Source organism: Pagrus major, chromosome 22 (assembly GCF_040436345.1).
Source record: "Pagrus major chromosome 22, Pma_NU_1.0".
Lineage (NCBI taxonomy): Eukaryota > Metazoa > Chordata > Actinopteri > Spariformes > Sparidae > Pagrus > Pagrus major.
Window position 1 is genome coordinate 21,060,706 of NC_133236.1, and position 20,192 is coordinate 21,080,897.

A 20,192-nucleotide genomic window follows, 5' to 3' on the forward strand; every position below is an offset into this window, starting at 1 on the left:
GTGAAACTTCACCAGACTTTCCGTCGGCATGGGGGTGAGTAGGTAATGACTGAATCTGAATTTTCTGGGTGAACCCTTTTCTTTAAGTTTCACTTTTGGTAAAAAGGTCATTTTCTTGAAATCATGTTTTATGTTTCTGGAAAAAACGACACTTAAGCTTTATCAGTTATTCTTCAATGGAAAGAAAACCTACACTAGGTCTGTTTGCCTGCAGCCCACCAGTTATTTTAATCTGTACTGTATTCACCGATGGAAAAAGATATTTTCTTGATCACCATGTTCCAGATTAGGCGTTCACATGTGACCTACTTGTCATTCAAAGACATTTTTGATGTGATGCTGGCACATCGGTGTTAATCTTGGCCCCGGCTGTGCTTCCAGAAAATGGGGTTTCAGTGTCTGTCTGGAAAAAGACTTTGCAGACAGTCACTTTACACCTATCTGTCTGCACGCCACGGTCCATTTGCACAGTTACTTTTCTGTGGCTTCATGAATTATTTCCGAGGACTCTTTTCTCCTGCATTGTGCTGTAACTCACATGTGCCTCTCTGACTGTGGGAGGTGATATTTTGGCGACTTCAAAAACCTGCCGAGAGAACAGAATAAATTAGACCGACGCAGATCGCGGTCAAAATGTTGCTTTCGGATCCTCTTGCGAATTTCTGTTTATATAACCAGCCGCGTGCAGCGAGAACAAACACGTCGGCTCGATTAGGGAAGCACAATTTCACGTTTCTTTCTATTCCCTATATCAGAAGTTAAGTTCCTCTGTTAAAAGAAAAACATAAAAAAAATCTTTACATGCGTGTATTTTAGCGGAAAAACAAGGTGTCTGACCCGACGAGTCAGTTTGCTTTCTTCCCTGCTGGGAGACAGAAGCGGAGCCGAGTCGTCGAAGCGTTGGGCACGGAAGTACTACGTCATCGCGCTACGCTTGCAAATTAAAAAAAAAAAAATGGAAAGAACGCACTGACGTCAGAGCCCTGACGTATAGTTAACCTTGGCAACAGACGGAACAATAAATAGAGCCAGTGGAGGTGCAGGGAAAAATACTGCTATCCCTTATGGAGGCTAATTTTAGACATTATTATAATTGGATGCCACTGGAGCCGCTATGCTATCTCACTGCTCGTTATAGGAAGTGTGAATATAATATGTGTGCATGTGATAAGCAGAAAGCCAAAGCCAAAGATAATTGAATTGAAATATCACTATCTTTTATTTACATATCTTACAAACAGCGTTCATCTTTGCTCTCTCTGTAAAAAAATAAAAATTTCATAAATTAAAACCACTGTTGTTTTCACAGAAAACTTCATACCAGAAGATAAGGACCACTCAGACCATGGTTAGGACAAAGCACATCAGTTTTTTTTTGGTTTTTTTTTAAGTTTCACAAAAAAAGTTCACAATTACTCTCACATTCCATCAACCAGAAAACAAACTGGATCAATAATAACTATTGCTCTGAACACACATCAACACTACGACGAGTTTTTCTTATCTAGCACCATTAAAATCATATATGAACTCATACAACGACTAGGTGGTATTAGTTAAAACATGCTTTTTAACTTGCTACATTGGTGTAATAGGCAAGTATAGATAAAGGCAAATAAAATCATAAATAATTTGCTTCCTGGTACAAGTCCGCTCCATAGCCCTGTGATCTGCACATCTCATATGTCAAGAAAATGTGCTAATAGGAAGTGTTTTTGCTTTTTTTTGGAAGAGTCTTTAAAGGGCCAGCAGGGTGGGCGAGCTGAGCGAATCAGAGGACTGGTCGTTGCTGTTGCTTCCTCTCCTGTGGGCGATGCCGCAGGTGGGGAAGGTCTCCGCCTCTGGGAAGGTAAACACGAAAGAAGACGTGAAGGTGGTGCAGGCTGGTGTGCAGGTCACCACGGGTGTGCACAGGGGCTCGAAGTCAGTGGTGGTGGCTGAGGCGTGAAGGGCCTCCCAGTCCTGAGTTGTGTAGAGGGAGTTGGATAGGTCGACCTCGGGCACTGACCGCGCCGTCTCCATCTCAGTCTTTGTGAGCAGATCCAGAGACTCCTCCAGGACGGAGGAGTCCAGGTCTGTCATCTTGACCGTGCTGTTGGAGATGGTGGCGGTGGAGAAGATGGAGTTGGAGGTGGAGGTGGAAGTGGAGGTGAAGGTTGGCTGGCTGGAAGTGATCATGGATGCCTGGGGGATTGTGGTCTGTGGCTGGGTGGACACCCCGGTTGAGAGGCAGGCCGGAGACATGGAGATGACGGCGAAGTCTGAGTCCAGCTCGGAGGGGATTTTGCAGATGGGTTGGTGGGCAGCAAGAATGAACTCAAGCCTCTCCTTCTCCTTCAGAAGATTAGCAATATCATTCTGCAGGCTGGACTTCTCATCCTCAAGCTCATCAGTTTCCTGCGAGGGAGAGAGAAATGGAGGAAGAGGCATTAGCTTGGCTGTTGGATAACACTATTAGCTGTGGCGAGAAATACTCTGATGAATGATGGTAAATCTGTGGCATACTTACAGCTTGCAGTGTGTCTGTGAGCTCTCGCCTCCTGTTGCGGCATTTTGCTGCTGCCTGCTTGTTCCTCTCTCTGCGAACTCTCTTCTTCTCTTCCTCCTCAGGTGTCACCTGCATATGATAAATTAAAAAAAGTTAAGCCTCCAGTTCTACACTGTAACATGAAAGTTACTACTTGTTATGCAACACTTGAATTATTATGTAGGTCAGATGGTAATTACCTGCTCCATTCTGCCCCTCTTGTGAGCCTTGGATGCTGCAGACCTCATGCCCGGTCTGGAGTAGGCGGGGCTGGGGCTGTAGGGGTTAGCTCTGTGAGATGGGGCCACCGAGGAGATCAAAGGCTGGACCATCCACTGCAGATCCGGGCTCGTTGAAATGGCTGTGACGGTGGGGATGAAGGAGGCACTTGATGCTGTCAAGTCAGTGAAATCCTGTGGGGAATGAAGCAAAAAGGATCATCAGTACATTTACTTTCAGGAGGGGGGGGGAGCAGCAGAGCAGGATGTCTATGAATGAAGAAGGGGGTCTATAAAAAGCTGGGTGGTTTAAAAATATCCTTATGATGTCAGCTATGACGTTACACTCCCTCTGAGGAGTTTCCAGGTGAATGAATGAAGCTCGCCTTGCACTGTGTGCATTACTGGTTAATGGGCTTTTACTATTTCTCAGCCTGACTATATTTATTATTTAGAAACTTAAAGCTTTTTGAGAGTAATGTAGTTTTTCATTGCAAGCAAACAAACACATTTTTAAAAAATCATGTAGCTCACATTGTAATGAAAGTGTAATAATATTTGACAGGACATACCTGAGACTGGGGTGATCCCATGCTGGAGTAAGATCCGGCTGGGGAAGGATAGTAGCCCAGCTGCTCCCCGGACGGGGAAGCCGTACTGCAGCGGGAGGAAGAGTCGCACTCCGTGTTGAAAGCGTTAAACATCATGATTCCCCGAAAAAAGCAAGTAGGAAGATCCAAACAAAGTCTACCGAGGGGGAATGAAACCTTGAGATGAGGAAATCCTTTGAGTAGGTTGGTGAGAAACTCTACAGTGCTGCTCCCGATGTCTTTTCTCTGCTCGTTGCTCTGAAAGTTTGAATGCCAACTCTGTCTGCTCGGAGCCTTTTTATAGCCTGAGACCTGATGACGTAGGCAGAGGGAGCGCTCCGTCTACGACAGCGCGAGGAAAGAAAACACCAAAACACGGACGTAACAACGCGGCAATAACGCCACAAACTGCTTTTACGTCGTTTAATCCGCCATATGTTGAACATGCAATGCCGGCTTGTGATGTTTAAAGGTAAAAAAAGTCGCATTTAAACATTATATTTTACGCTCACCCTCCATAAATGGAATATTCCAGACCGGGATCCCCAGTACGTCATTTTCCAAATATGGTGCATCCTGTAAAACGGGGCGGCGCCTGCTGGGAAATAGACCAGAGATTGGACGACGGCGACATGACGTTATGCAAGTCAACAAACACACAGAGGCTGTTGTGAACACCGAAGAACTGGGATAATGGTCAGCAAAAGTACGACCTACACGCCAAAGTACACCGAGAGGTAAATTTGAACATGCAGATCTGTCTGTTCTGAGCTAAGTGTGTCAAACAAACGCATCAAAACACACTGCTGGGGTATTTTTAACACGGTGCCTTTACTTATTCAATAATACAATATAATTCATTTTAAACATTCAACAATTAATATCAAGACTTTTTAAAACCTTTCTTATGAAGATAGCCTTTGCTGCTCTTTTTCATTTTTTATAATTTAAATCAGGTATGGTGCTCCAGTTTGAGAAGTGACACTCAGCACTCTGTACAGAGATTTAAATCTGCTTCGTCAGCTTTGCATTCTGGGCTTTCTGATAGTGTTTTAACGGGGGAAGACAACCTGAAACTGAAACCAATGTAAGGGCTGTTAGACAAATGCAGTTTGTTCAATTATCAAAGATGCAAATTTACTATTAAGACATATTTGCAGTTAATAATGGTAGTTTCTGCTTGCTCAAAAGGAGCTTTGAAGCAATAATTTTATTGAAATAATTGATCCATAACACTATACAGCATGGAGGCAAAACAAAAACCAAACTATGTTCCAAGTAGCTAATTTAACAAATATCCGCAATGTGTCCACGTTTATCAGGTGAGGTCCTCCATGAGTAGATGGTCAACTTCAAGGTATGGCTGCACCTGAAGAACTTGGTTATAACCAGAGTCTCCCACTGTGGTCCCCAGACAACTTTCGTCTGCCAGGGCTAACACAAGGCAATAGTTCAATCCTTTCCCATGTTTGCATGAAAAAGGATGTACTACAAATAACTAAAACAAGTGTGCTCATTGAATACAATGCTAACTTTTGCAAACATAAAAACAGCCTTATGGCTCAATCTTTACAGAATTATGTTGTTTTATCAAGCATTGTTTAATCCCACATCAGTTTATTTTAAACTCCCAGAGAGATACATGTCCAAACATGCAAATAGAGAGCGTCGAAGCACTGTGTTGAGTGTCTGCAAAGCAGGTTTAAAGGGTTTTAAGACAAATATTTGTAATAGGGAGGCACTTGTTTCATGCATTCAAATCCTATTTTCCCCATACATGTCAAAACCACAGTTCAAACTTTCCTATTTACTTTCTTATAACCTTTAAAATCGTTTTTATAATATGTGACTGTAATCTAATCCCGTAGGTGCCATGCATTTTAGATCTATAAGCAAAAAACAATAGTAGCGTTAAAGTGAGAGAAGTGTATGAAAAAAATGATGTGTGCAAATATATCTCTGTTTGTTGGCTACCTGCAAAAACAGCCTTTTTAAAAAAAAAAAAAAAAAAAACTGAAACTCATTCTCTAATCTGAGATGCAAAGAACTTTGTGTCTAAAAGACTATAGCCTATTTTCTGTGGGAATCCAAATTCACTGTATACAAACATTGAAAAGGGAACACGGTAAAAACATGTCAGGGCAGGAGCAGTTACATGTGTGGTACGTCCCTCAGGCAGTGCTTGTACCTCTTTGTTTGGAATCCAGGCTAGGGTGTGTTAAATTGCACAGTAAGCAGATAACTGGTTTGTCGTGTGTACTTTTCCACAACAGCAGTTTGCTTTCCTCATGGGTGTCAGGCATGATAACACAGGTCTTCCCCTATGTCTGTGAGAGGGAATCCTTTGTGATTTACATAAGGAGCTATAAATCACTCAACATTGAGCCAACAGTCAGAATGTGTATTGCTTATCAAATATATGAGGATTACTATATTACTTTGTGACGTATTTCCTTCACATGAGCACTCTATTCAATACTTTCTAACACCCTTGTCCTGTAAATTTGCCCATAATGTAGAAGTAGGCCTACAGAATAAGTAAAAAAGACCCCAACCCAAATATACTACTATTATCATTGGTAGTTTTTTTGTTGATTTACTACTTCTAAAAACTATAAATTGACAGAGAACGAGGCAAAAACTCCAACTACAATAGTCATTCTTACATTCACAATAGTTATGTTAGGATTTCCTATTTTTCTTTCCCAGGGGTCTTCTAGGAAATGCCCCTCTTTACTGCCTGTCTTTAAACAGTGTACAGGGTTCAGGCTGGGCTGTTGTTAAAAAACACATTTAAAAAGGAATAAATATAAAGGCGTTGAAATTCCATAATTACATGGATAAAGTGATAATAATAGTGTTATTGTGTCAAAGTGCAGCAATTCAGGCTAAAGGAGTTGTGTTTTGTTTCCCGCGCTTGTGTTTTGTTGAACATTCCTGGTTGGCATGGCAACACTCCACCCCTTCGCGTCAGTGACGTCCTCGTTTTGCATAGCAACAACGATCGTTTGCGTTGTGACGACGTCTCACTCCACGAAGAAAAATAAAAAACCAGCTCTTCCGCGTCGTCTGTTGAGAGGCAGCACGGGTTTGTTTGTTTTTCATACGGGCCGGAATATCTGGTATCCAGGAAACGGTGTCGGAGTGGGATCTCTGTCTGTGTCGCGGCTCTCAGACAGCGGTGTCTCGCGGAGCAGCGGAATGAAACGGGACACCAAACAACCCGTTTATCTTGTGGATTGTTTGAGTGGCCTATTTGTTTGACTGGTTGGCAAGAACAGCTTCCAGATCAAAGAATGCTGACCCGGACTTTTTGTTCCGAACAATGTTTTTCACTTCTTTAGTGATAAGCGTTGGTAAGATGTGATCACAGAAATAATGTTATTTTTATCCTGAGTTGTCTTCTCATAATAATATAGGCCTAGTTGGTGACCATAATAATAGCCTTGTGCACAAGTAATAAACATATATAAATGAGTTTGCAACTACACAGAGGAGATGATGATTAAACGATGAATGAGATCATCTTCACACAACCTTAACTTTCAGAAAAGTATTTTTTGCAACATAGTAGGCCTAATGTATGCTACTTGCCGATTCGTTTATTATATTTTATAAAGAATCTCTGGATATGTCATTTAATTCTAAGTCTCATCACATAATAGCAGTGGTGTTACTCACATGAGCTCAGTAAACTTAAATGATCTATTTACCTAATTTACATGAACTCTGACAGATGATGTCACGGAGTCTAAAAATAAACTCCTATGCTCACGCACATTCACGCTCCACCTGCTCTGATGAAAACAAGCCTTTGAGCTGTAGTGAGAGGTGTCTATAGTTATGTCCGACCTTTGAACCCGTCTGGTCTTGAGCCGCCGGAGGCTGAATAGGCTCAAGCCGACCACCTAATGATGTGCCGGTAAATGAGCCCGGAGGGGGGCTGGCACTGCCGGGAAGCAGCCGGGAGCGCAGCCACCATCAGAGCAAGGGGAGAGGCCCCCCTCTCTATTCACCAGCTATCGCTCTCACTTGAGTGGTGAGGCCATGTGAAACCTAAATATAGCCTATATACAATCCCTTTTCTTATAGGAGCTTGACAAGCGGGAATGACGCTTACATAATTGGTGCCAATAAACTGCATCAGCAGAGCTGATTAGTATGTGTGAAAGTGGGAGAACAAAAGCAGGAAATCAGCCACCAAATCAATGCATTTCTCCTGGAAAAGAAGATGATTAACATGGTTAAGTGTCTGCAGTAACTCGTAAGTGTGATGTTAGGATTTGTGATGCACTCACAGGTCTAAATCTGCGCACAAAAAAGCTGTCTGCATTCTATTCTTGTGGTTCAAGTGCAGGGGTCTACCCTCCTCTGCGTGTCCTAAAAGCAGCCCAGCGCCTCTGCGGTCAGTCAAGTCGCAGCTAATGACGCTGTTATCGGGTAGCCCACAATTCATGACGGCCGAGCCTTTTAGCGCATGTTTCACTTTTTGTTTTGTGTCTCTGAGTGAGTGGGCCACACACACACACACACACACACACACACGCACACACACACACAGACACAAGTCCGTCTGCGCGCTCTCCGTGCGCCACACAGGCGCGCCCCCTGCTCGCCGGAAGCATCCATATATGGCTCGACCGGTCCACTCTGCGATTGGCTGCCTTACTCCAGCGACAATTTCTGTTGCTGGAGCTATATTCATATGCAGAGACAGGTGAAAGGCACTGTGATGTATGGCCGACACTTGATTTAGCAGCTCATAAATAATGAGGCGGTGTGCTGGAAGCCGTGTGCGTTAATGAAATCATGCTGGGTGTCACAATATTGGTGATAAATAAATAGATTGTGATTTGGGGGCAGCTTGTAGCCGCTCCATCAGCATTGTTCTGATCTGAACGACTCGAAGGGGACATACAGTGAAACGTCACAAAATGATTATTAATATTCTTCATCACCTTCATTCTTTCTGCATCTATGTTGAATTAAGTGCAATTAAGATCAGAACATATGTGGACATAAAGGGAACATGATGTATATCATGCAGATGCTGCATACGTGAACTGACGTAGTTCATTCATGGCGATGGGCACCTCTTGCAGACGGGGGTCGTCACTTCACATATACTGGTTATTTTTTATTTGGAATATTTGAGAAAATAAGATGAATGAAAATAAAAACGCCGCTCATGTTTCTGCTCAGACATTTGCATGATTTAATTGTTAAATTGGAAAACATCTGCTCGCTTTTTTTCCCCTCACTCACCTCTCCCTCTGTCAAATGGTTCGGTCTCACCACACAGATTTCATTCATAAAATTCCAGCTCACTATAAAAGGCGGGCCTCTCCACTATCTGCACAGTTACCATTTATGAACCCGGCAAATGGAATATAGAAAGACGTTTAGGCGTCAGTTTTCTACTTAGACTTGGATAGACTATTCTATCTTTTTTATTTTTTATTTTATTTTTTTTGTAAGCAGTAATTGTTAGACGAGAACATGCATCCAGACTCCAGCTCTGAGTTCGACTCATCGTCCAGCTGTAGCACAGCATCGCCTGGCGGGGACACCCCTGGGTGCAGCCAGCATCCTCCTGACTCGCTTTCATCATCAGTGGACAGCGCCAAGGTAGAAGATCATCTAAAAAATGATTCACATATAATGAAATCTTGCAAGATAATTCATGCATACGGTTAAAACGGGGTTGCAAAAGGCTCATGTGGACAGTAGGGACAAAATGTTCACACGTATCCAAGTAGACAGACTGTCCCGTGCTTTACATTGATTCTATACAAACACATAGGCGATCTATACAGTCTCAGTGCATGTGAGGGAAGTGTCATTTCAGGGAAAAGGGTTGTAATGTACCTCACACAGACATGTCTTGGTCGTGACCTTTCATTCCAGAGTGATAGTGATGATAAAAATGCGTGATAAGGATGTGATGACAGGGCATGCAGATGATTTTGATGGATTCGCAGACAATATTGATTCAGTCATTTTTTATTTATTTTTTGACATTCCTCATCACAAATGATTGATGTAGCCTACCATTTAAGCACACCCAAAGGTTAGATTCCTCCTTCATCAGATAAGCTAAATTAATATTTGACTGCATATGCATAATATGTCTCTGTCATGTGTTTTTTTTTCCTTCCAGGAGGATATTGAGACCAGTGTAGCAGACTCCTTTGTTCCGACTGTGACTGCAATCTCAACCTCGCCGGATCTGAGGTGGATGGTGCAGCCAGTGCAGACAGTCATCACATCTGGCTCTCCGTCGTCCGGACGCGCGAAGAGCAAAACTCACGGCGGGAGCCAGTCGTCTTCCCCGGCAGCTGCGAGCAAGGCGAAGCCCTCCAACAGGAAGGGGCTTAAAGACAAGGTATGCAGGAGAGCAAGGTGGGGCGGGGGGGAGGGTAATGCAATGTCACTTTAATTAGGTAGTCAATCAATCAATCAATCAATCAATGAAGGAGTCAATATTGTCCTATCCCTTCCCACGACTCCTTTCCACTGATTCAAGGTTAATATGAAAATTTAGTTATCGCGATATTTTCAACAGGACGTGAAAGTAGATTTTTTTTTTTTTTTTTTTTTTACTGTTTAAGTACAATTAACATACCGAGCTGTGCATATAAATGACTGCAGGGACACAGGTGATTGGATTATATCTAATTGGTGCTGCGCGTAATTACTCTTGGAGTAACGGGAGCGCACCACTGTTTATGAATGGGATGGCAAATTGCATAAAAAAAAGTGCGCGTTCACGTGCTCGACCAGACCGTGCCAGTGGTGCAGCATTTTAACGCCTGAACTGAAAGAGAGTCTGCACCGCCACGAGCAGATCAGTATTCCCAGCATACACTGCAACGAAGATTTTTTTGTCTCCCCCCTTCTCTCTCCCTCTTTCTGTCTCTCTCTCTCTTTTTGGCAAGAGGAATGGTGCTGAAGAGCCAACTGCTGATATGGCAAAAGTTAGCAGGATGCGCATTTAAAATGGGCTTTTTTCTGATTGATTTTAGCCCTCCAAAGAGGAGGAGGAGAGGAGGAGGATCAGGAGGGAGAGGAACAAGATTGCTGCAGCAAAGTGTCGTAACAGACGGAGGGAGCTGATAGACACACTGCAAGCTGTAAGTATGAAGACATAGGGCACATGCACTGTATGTTCCTGTATGACATGTACAGATAACAGGAGCCCAGCAGGGATGACTGCAGAGCACCACGGTGCAGCAGTGTTTTCATACTCCCCCTCACGCTAAGTCTTTTTTTCTGATTCTGTCCCTCCTCACCTCAGGAAACCGACATGCTCGAAGACGAGAAGTCTACCCTCCAGACGGAGATAAACGACCTGCTGAAGGAGAAGGAGAGACTGGAGCAGGTCTTAGCCTCCCACAAACCATCCTGCAAGCTCGACGACTGCGATGAGGAGCAGGAGGAGGGGGAGGAAGATAATGGAGATGATGTTAACACAATGCTGCAGGATCCTCCGGCCTCCCCAGAGCTGCTGTCCATCTTAGAGAACGGAAAGACCCCAGAGAGCGCCACAGAAGCTCCTATATGTCAAGACATGGACAGTGTCCCCTGCATCCCTGCTGCAGCCATCTTGGGGAACTCCAACATCCTCCTGTGTTCGAGCGCAGAAGAGGAGGCTCTGGAGGATTTAAAAGGAGACGACCTGGACGACTTGGTGCCCAGCCTAGAGATGGCAGTGTCTCCTGAGATGGCTGCATCGGTCCCTGACATAGACCTGAGCGGCCCCTTCTGCCTCTCAGACTGGGAGACCCTGTACAAGTCTGTGGCAAACGACCTTGAATCTCTGAGCACACCAGTCATGTCTTCCAGCCCCACTTGTAGCAACTACCGCACAGTGTTCTCCTTTAATTACTCCGAGATTGATTCCTTGGCCGACGGCTTCGAGAGCCTCAAAGGCAGCCTCGGTGCGTCTGAGTTAATGAAAGATAGTCTTAACTCTCCAACACTTCTGGCCTTGTGAATGCAAAGAAGATTATGCAATGCAATGATACTGTAATTGTATTCTAACCAGCCAGCAAGCAAGCTATGATCCCTCTCTCAAATAATCTTTTGTAGTGTGAGTTTTGATGTTGTGTAAACCCTAAACATCAAAGGTTGTGTTGACGACATGTTTTGTGGCTGTGACAGGGTTGACTTCTTCCATACTGCTGGTGCAATCCTCCGAGATAAGACTTTGTGCTGGTAACAGAAATGCATGCAAATACGAGTCATCCGTAATCCAAGAAGAGGTGGTATCTTGTGTTTCTAAAAAATCCCTAAATGTGATGTGAAGTTAGATCATGCTCAGTAGCCTAATGTGTGTGTAATACTGTTGACAAAGTTGTGTTGTAACAAGTGAAACTAACAGGGTTACTAACGTGTAGTGTGTAGGTGTAACATCTTGCTGTAAGGTGTCCCCTAACTTGACATTTGCTCTCGAGTGTTTCCATGAAAATAAAAGATAATGTCATGTATTTTATCAAGATGTATTTTATGACATAGTTTATTTTTTTACTTATCGAAACCGATCAGATGCAAAAAGTTGTATAACGCTGGAAATAAAAAAAAGACAACCGCAAACAATTTCTTGCTTTTGTCGTCATTCAGTCGGGAATATTAATTTGTAGCAGTCACACCACAGGGTTCATTGTTCACAGCTTACAATTAGCTATGGGTCGGCCGATGTTATTAGCCGATATTGGCTTATTACAGATATATCAGTATTGGCATATATGTAATCTTTGTCTTTTACAAAGAACATAATGTACAAAAAGATGCCTAGGAAGTTTCAGTAGACTGATGTCATTATGGACATTAACAGTGTATTGAATTGTAAAATATCCTGCCCTGCGTTATACATACATATCTTTCTCACAAGTGTTTGATAACCACATTTGTAGGATCATCGCAAAATATGTGTGCTGATGTATATAATGTGGTTGTGTATAAGAATATTGGCCGATATAGTGATATCTACATTTACCACCTCCACCCACATCACATGAGCTTCATAAGCAGATGGAGTTTGCCGAATTGTTTTGCGAATTGCAGATGTTCAAATTAATTTTTTCTTCCGAGCACTTGAAGGTCTATATAGCGTCTCAACTGCTCTTCATCTGCTGAGGAAGATCATGTAATATGTTTGAAAGCTCGTGTCTTGGGGTGGAAGTCAGTTGTTAGTTCCTATTAGCAGACTCAATTTCTAAGCTAACGTTTGCTACTGTTGCTGTCCGTTAGCGGAGCAGAGAGAGGCACTCGAGAACGTGTATAAAGTCACATCCTTTGGACTGTTGTGGAAAAACCGACCCGAGTCCTTCACAAAAAAAGAAGAAAAAAACGTGGTCCAGCAGCATTAAACAACTCAAACAGATGGTCTATAGGCTTGTAAAGGCAACTGAGAGAGACGGGTCACGTGATTAGTACGGGTAAATTGCTACAAACTGTTACATAGGGCCTCTTTAAGCAAAACATGGATGAGAAAGGTTAAAAAAATAGTAAAACTCACCTAGAAATCGTCAATGCCAAGAGAACAGTTTAATCTACAGCTGCTGATAAAGATTAGCATGTCATGCTCCTATGTAGATTTAGCAAACTTGCTAAATTGAACCAAAAGAGGGTCACAAAATGACCCTTGAACCTTTTTTTTCAGCTCTCTGTCAGCATGTAAAGATGTCAGCGTGCTTATTTTTGGACTCCGTATTACATAAAGCTGCACCACCAGGGAGTGCATCGTGTTTAAAACGGCAGAAAACAGCAGGTTAATTATTTATTCACAGCTCGTTCTCGGCTCCACTGTTGTCACGGTCAAGGGAATCCGATTCTACAGCGGCAGAACAGGACGTGCTGTGCGTGACGTCAACACGCGACTGCCGCGTCGTCACACTTCCCTTGACCATGTTTGGGTAATTGCAGTTGTTTTGTTTCCATGGCGACGGGTGTCATGTTTCGTGGATGTTACCGGAAAGAGTCGAAGCTGCCGCGCCGCTGAGCGTAAACACACGAGACCTCCTCATCTATTATTAACGAGCGGGCATCACGTGCACGACGATAATTGGTCTAATAAGTAATTTAACGGTGCCAAGGCCTTTCTCGGAAGAAGGAGCGGGGATTGTAATGACCACAGGCGGTTTGGTTTCGGTCATCAACGAGCAAATGTTTCAAGACAGCGTTAACACCGCAGTGGATGCATTTAATGTAACCACGTCAAGCCCCGACGATTACATTCATCCACTTGTGCCAAAAAAAAAAGAAGAAGAAAAGCATTTGTTGAACGTTTTATAACATCTGCCATGTTTCCTCTTGTCTGTGTGAGAAGTGCAGTGTTTCTTTCCATCAGTAGGGGGAGCTAAACCAAACAACACGAGCTTCTCCTTAATGTGACAGCGTGGTGTGTTTGTGCCACTGCTATTTTAAAGGGATGATGGACAGACCTGTCAGCAGCTCTGATGTCTTCTGACTCACCCTCTGTCCACTTATTCCGTCTAAACTCCGTGTGTCCGTCAGTGTGAAGCTTCTCAACATGTTCCACAGTTGTAAAAAGGTCACATAGCTGAAGTTGTTCACAACAAACCATCGAGCCACAGCCTCAGCCCCACTGTATGAGGAGAGTTTAAGAAGTGTGTTTTTTATTTTCAGGTTGGGATCGAGGCCATTACCTGCTTTTACTCCATCTGAATAATGTTACCAACGAGTAGAAATCATTTCTTAAAAGTACAAGTCATGCATTCAAGATTTTACGCAAGTTAAAGTTGGATGTTATAAGTATCAGCATCAAAATATTCTTGAGCAAAAGAAAGTGAAGCTTGTTAAAGGGGCCCTATGTCGTTTTTCAAAGAAATTCAAACTTTTAATATTTACTTTATTAATGAGGTAATAATACACACTCAAAAATATATATATTTTTTAAATAAAAGCTGTTCTCAGAGGAAAATAAGGTCCCCAGAATGCAGTTTGAAGCTAGAAAGGTGGCAGGGTCCGCCACATATAAACAAGTAAAGTAAAACATTTGTTTATTTAGTTTGTTTAAGCATAGTTAATGAAGATCTTTCTCTTCTGAATGCAATTTCTTTCCCCAAACTACATAGTGCACCTTTAATTGGAACCTTGATAATATTGGATTGTGATTATAAATGCGTACATCACTTTAATGTTGCAGCTGGCAAATGTGGAGCTGATTTCAACTACTTTATAAAGCCTAATCTTAACTAATACGTCACAAACTGTCAATTATATTTTGAATTAATAATGTGAATTTAGTAAGAAGTAGCAGGTAACTAAAGCTTTAGAATGAATATGGTAAAAAGTACAATATTTGCCTCTGAGATCGGCTTACCATTGTTCCTAAGTATAGTACTCAAGTAGATTAATCTAGTCACTTTCCAGCACTGTTTCTCGGTGGTGGAGGAAGCATTTATTTCTCTTACTTTGACCAAAATGATGTAATTTTCATGAAAAGTACAACACTCAAAATGTTGATTATGCATATTATCAGCAATGTGGGCTATCATAAAAAGGAATGGAAATTAAAATTACTACATGCAGCAGGATGCACCCTGTCAGCATTATATTATTGTGTAATGTATTATTTCATCATGTGTGACATATTCTGATGTATAAGCAGCTTTCAAATGTTGTAGCTGACAAGGAGGAAGTTACATTATTTTCATCTTAATTGTAGTATTAGACAGTAGTTGTAGGAAATATAAAGCATGAAAACAAAACACAAGCAGTTGCTATTCTACTGTAAAGCAGTATTTCGGCATATACACACAGTTACATTCCACCAGTTCATGTATGTGGCAGATCTTTTTGTAAAAGTAATAATATCACAATGTAAAAATAGGTCATGTGTTCAGAATTTAACTCGAATAAAAGTACAGAAGTCTTAAAAAACGCACTTATGGTGTAAGGAGTAAAGTTATTTAGTCCCTGTCACTTTCATATTATCATTCTTTTATTATTATATTGCTGGATGTAGCTATTTTAGTTATTTGAATTTTACTTTATTAACAGATTATTTCTGATTTTTGCATGTAAAACCTTAGCTTGCAAAGTAACCACTAACTATAGTTGTCAAAATAAGGAAGTGAAATAAAAAAGTCCAATATTTCACCCTGTTTCAAATATTTGTTATTATTGAGCCAGAGACAGTTATAGATCCAGTGCGTTGTTATGTAAATGGTCATAAATTATTTGATTTACATTGACAGATATAAAGCATTAAATAAAATAAATCAAATATAAATCAACAAAGACACGATACACTAAATAAAGGAGAACGTTGGGTGACCTTACATAATCCCTCATCATAACCTCAGAGGTCTAATTAGCCACAATGAAAACACATGGGTGTGCCGGGCCTTTAAGTAGAGTACCAACATTTGAACTTGTCATGGCAGGAGAAGCTCAAGTGATATATTAACAATGGCTTTGTTGTATTCAAGCGTCCCAGTAAGTCATGACAGTGTGACAGTGAGCCAACATGCATAATACCAGGACCCTAAATGGAGCCAGATGGAATTCAGCCATCATTCATTGTCCATGGTAACTGGAGCTTGTATTGAGGTGTAAACTGCTTTTGAAATGAGGAAATACCCTTTAAAGGTTGACTTATTTAGTGATATCATGCCCAGTATCTACCCTTATCACATAATATCGACTGAGTGTACAACAGTAAGCTTGTTAGATCTGTCCATTTGCCAGTGCTCTTGTTTTTTTGTCTTTTTTTTTTGCAGATTTATGTCCTGGCATTCTGTGTATATCTGGCCTATAGGTGTCTGTATGTATCTAATATGAACTGTACAATGTAAAGTGTTGACCTGACTTGTTTATAAAATACAAAACTTGGAGCAGTTTGCTTCCTGCAGTAGTATTTCAGTATGAGCTTACTCTAAGAAACACCAGCACTCTGTGCCATGTCTCACATCGCCCGCTTACAGATCTCTATCTTTCTATTATCTGTTGTGTACTCACTGTTTCCACCCCTGTTATCTCATCCTCATACACCTCCTGACCACTCTGCTTCCTGCTTACTGTGATATTCCCAGGGAAGTGCTATATTTACAGGGATAAATCAATGTCATACGGGTTTGGGAAGACTTCGTCACCTGACATGAGTAACGCCTTGAGCGAGCAATGTTGTTGCAGAACCAAAGATGTACATGAGTTTCCAACTGGATATCTTCAATGATACAATAGGAAAGAAAGACACCTCGTGCTGATTTATTTTGAGATGACTCGCCTTCTTTTCATGACTAATTTACCATTAAACTAGCCCTGACAAGTGTAAAACTACAAAGATTTCGTTTGTTTGTGCATGAATGTGCTTTTAATAGGCTTGGCTACAACATGATACAGTGGATAAACATCAATCCATGTCTCACTTCACTAATAACACTGGGAGCTTTTACTCAAATGGAAACAGGATCAGTGGGGGGGAGGAAGAGGAGTGCTGCTGGCATGATGGCTGACAGCCTGTGGTTGTGAGAGGGAGATGAAGATGAAGAGGGGGTTTAAATTCAGCGCCAGCACGCAACTGGTGTTCTAAGTGATTGGTCTGATTTCTGTGAATGGAGTCGATGTGAGTCTGCTACAGCATCACAATCCATTCCATTAAGACTGGCACGCATCGTCTCCGTGTGCTGGATCCATGCTGTCATGTGTCATGTTCATGTATGTGACAGAAAGGAGAATGTTTCAGTTGGGACGATAAAGAAGGCCGTTTTCGACAAAAACAAATAGATGACAACTTAGCCTTAAAAATCATAGTTATAAGATTAATATAGTTTTTATCTCATATTATGACTTTTAGTTTATAATTGTGATTTTGTCATAAATATGACTTTTGTTTCTCCTAATTTTACATTGTGATCTAATAATTCTGACTTTTTATCTTGTTATTTTGACTTTTCCTTTTATGACTTTCTATTTCATGATTTCAACTTTTATCTCATAATTGTGACTTTAATGTTATAAATATGATTTCTTATCTCGTATTTTTGACTTTTATGACTTTCATCTAATGAGATAAAGTCAAAATTATGACTTTTATCTCATAATACAATTTTTTATCTCATAATTTCACCCTATTAACTTATAAGATAAAAAGTCTATTATAATTATCACTTACAATGGGATTTCTTTTTCATCAAGCTTGATTTTCATCTTGTTTTTTTCTTTAACTGGCAGAAATTGGCTTCCATAGTACACAGATTGTATTCATGTAGAGTATGAGTGCATTAGAGTAGTGCAAGCAGAATTTTGGCATTCATTCAAAATCATAGTTCCCATTTACTCCTAAACCATTGCTGTCAGAAGAAGGGAACTATCGTTCTTGAGTAATACACCATTTCCAATGACTCTCTGCATGTTACGCACAGTTTTAGAAAACCTGAATGAACATTCTGCATCTTTACGAGTTGCCAGACGTGTTTTGACGCGAACTACAACCGTCTGAGATTATTTTGAAAGAAGAAAAAAGGAAGGAAGGAAGGATATTAAATGGAGCGTTAGTAAAAATAAAGTTTGTCTGCAGTGTGGTGCATGATGAGTCAGGATTATGTCTGGAGGTGTCTGGTTCGCTGGGTATTTCCCAAAGATGTGTAGCTGGATAATATTACGACAAAACATTTCAACTTAATCTCCAGATTTTAATCAGGTTGGTCCTTTAAAGAAAATGTGAGAATATGACTGATGCACTGGGATGCATGCTGTTTGAGCATCAAACTTTAGTACGAATATGTCTGTAATTGTCTAAAAATTAATAAATGCATAGACAGAAAAACAGACGTTGTGTGGGCGTCAGAAGTTTTTTAACCTCCTGGCGCCCACACAACAAGAGCTCTGCACATGAAGCTGCAAAACTCCAAACTGAACCCCTCTCAATTCATCAGAGGGCAGCTGTTGGAAAGTGCACCCAAGATTATTTTTTAATGCGGAGACCTTCTGGAAGGTTAGAACAGACAAGAATAAAGATATGTTTGCACTTTTGTCATGATCACATGCTCACCCGGACCCTGATTTTTCTATAACAGCAGCATTTCTCCAGCTTCTGTATATTCTTGTTCACAACTTGAGTTGAAAAAAAAAGGACTTTTGTTAACTTTTTCATGAACAAATTAGCATGCTTTGCATACTAGCTCTGCATATTCCAACTGGTATAGTTTTTCAGAGTGTCATTATCAAGGCTTATTGTTCTCGGCAGGGACAATGGCCTCTCAAAGGCTTAGAGTGCCAAATGGGCCTGCACCATGTGCGTTTGTGCACTGAGTGACATCTCTGGCTGCCTTCCTGCAGCTCGGCTGAATGTCTGCACCTGTGATGGGAAAACCCCTGAAATGTCTTAACTAAAGACGTCCAGGACCCTCCTGTTTTATGAAATCTGTCTGCATGCTCGGTTCAGTTCTGCTTTATTAACCCCAAATGCCTCCCCTGAAATTTGTCATCTATGTTAAGAGCGACTGTGACGCACAGTCCCCCCCACCCTCCCTCCCCGACCTCTACTCAGATGCGAGACATAAATCACAGCAGAACCAAATTAGAATCTAAAAAAAGGAACAGAGTGGGGTATTTTGGTGAGCCTCTAATAACTCAGCTGCATGTTCTGGGGGGGAACAGTTGAGGTGGCATCGTGTAAAACCCTACTGAGCCTGGGATAATAGTAATGATAGAAAGCTGAGATGTAATTAAAGGTGCACAGGAGAATGGGTTGTTCTTGATTAAAATGATGCTAAAACACTATGTTGTTGTAATTTGAGGATAATGCTTTAATTGTTTCGATATTATACTGCCTCTCATTTATGATTTGGTCTTAAAAATGTGTCAAATAATCCTTTGTTTAAGATTTAAGCATTATTTATATAGTTATATCGAAAGCAAACCTTGCGTTCCAGACAGGGACAACTTTAGACATTAAAATTAAAAAGGCAAAGGTTGTTTTACTACTTCATAGCTTCATGTTTGTATAATGTGCATCAATAAACAGGCACATTTCAGTTTTACAAGACCAGTCCACTGGGATGTAGTTACAACTGTCCACACTAGAGGGAAGCAGCAGGAAGAGGCATTCAAATGAAGATTTATATTTTTTCTGGAACTTTCTGGAACCTCTGTCAGGAATAAGACATGATTTTTAGCATGTGTGGTTTTTATGTGTTATGAATCAAGTCACATTTTTATTAAGGAGAGCTTAAAGGAAATACAATTAGATTTTTTGCAGCAGCAGCTAACGTTACACGTGGAAATACCCTGCAAGATTTACTGCTTCACTTAGGCATCAAACTTCCTCTGCCACCTGTAATAATAAGGTTTAAGCTCTCTGTGAATTTGTCTGAGAAAAGCAACGCCGGGTGTCTCGTTCAACCGCACAGACAGGTGTAACAGTCACATTGGGAGTAAATCTCAATGCAACCCTGTGAGTCAGATTACTTTTGGGTGAAGGATGAAAAAAACAACGACAATGTGTCATTAACTGTTGTCAAAATAAGATTTAATAATCAAAGAAGCAATCTGTCTTTCCACTCAAATGGTAAATGGCCTATTAAACAGGAAGTGATGACTTTCCCTCGTCACTGGAAAATGAGACCGCAATGTGTTGTTGCATAAACATGTTTGATTTGGAACTGAACACTAAGTGTTAAATTAGTTTATTTTTGTCACTTGTAGGCTGCAAGTTTTATGTCAGTACTTGAAATAGTCCTTTGATGTCAGGAACTGTCGTGGGTTGTTGACAAACTTGTAAAACTTCCTTGTAAGAGCCTGAATGGCTAATTGACTTATTTCCAAGGTTTCACTGAAACACATTTAACTGAAAGTAATCATCTGCTGTTTAGAAGGGATTTACAT

General features: G+C 41.2%; 2 protein-coding genes and 1 long non-coding RNA gene across 3 annotated transcripts; 1 reads left to right on the forward strand and 2 right to left on the reverse strand.

Moving 5' to 3' along the window:
- Positions 1-1,195: 1,195 nt before the first annotated feature.
- LOC141018253 (protein c-Fos-like) lies at positions 1,196-3,604 on the reverse strand. Its single transcript, XM_073493175.1, has 4 exons — positions 3,318-3,604; positions 2,728-2,940; positions 2,510-2,617; positions 1,196-2,397 (listed from the first exon to the last, which is right to left on the reverse strand). The coding sequence occupies exons 1-4, from the start codon at positions 3,450-3,452 to the stop codon at positions 1,738-1,740; spliced, it is 1,116 nt and encodes a 371-aa protein (XP_073349276.1). The 5' UTR covers positions 3,453-3,604; the 3' UTR covers positions 1,196-1,737.
- Positions 3,605-8,521: 4,917 nt separating this feature from the next.
- Positions 8,522-12,986, reverse strand: LOC141017626 (uncharacterized). Its single transcript, XR_012180662.1, has 2 exons — positions 12,856-12,986; positions 8,522-9,708 (listed from the first exon to the last, which is right to left on the reverse strand). It is a non-coding gene; the product is annotated as an uncharacterized lncRNA (long non-coding RNA).
- Positions 8,835-11,349, forward strand: LOC141017625 (protein c-Fos-like). Its single transcript, XM_073492334.1, has 4 exons — positions 8,835-8,963; positions 9,499-9,720; positions 10,361-10,468; positions 10,633-11,349. The coding sequence occupies exons 1-4, from the start codon at positions 8,835-8,837 to the stop codon at positions 11,329-11,331; spliced, it is 1,158 nt and encodes a 385-aa protein (XP_073348435.1). The 3' UTR covers positions 11,332-11,349.
- Positions 12,987-20,192: the final 7,206 nt, after the last annotated feature.

Coding starts and splice junctions, on each gene's coding strand:
- LOC141018253 (XM_073493175.1), bottom strand. CDS start 3,452: ATGATGTTTAACGCTTTCAACACGGAGTGCGACTCTTCCTCCCGCTGC. Junction 2,941..3,317: donor TGGGATCACCCCAGTCTCAG/GTATGTCCTGTC, acceptor CATTCCCCACAG/GATTTCACTGACTTGACAGC. Junction 2,398..2,509: donor TCACAGACACACTGCAAGCT/GTAAGTATGCCA, acceptor TCTCCCTCGCAG/GAAACTGATGAGCTTGAGGA.
- LOC141017625 (XM_073492334.1), top strand. CDS start 8,835: ATGCATCCAGACTCCAGCTCTGAGTTCGACTCATCGTCCAGCTGTAGC. Junction 8,964..9,498: donor CATCAGTGGACAGCGCCAAG/GTAGAAGATCAT, acceptor TCCTTCCAGGAG/GATATTGAGACCAGTGTAGC. Junction 10,469..10,632: donor TGATAGACACACTGCAAGCT/GTAAGTATGAAG, acceptor TCCTCACCTCAG/GAAACCGACATGCTCGAAGA.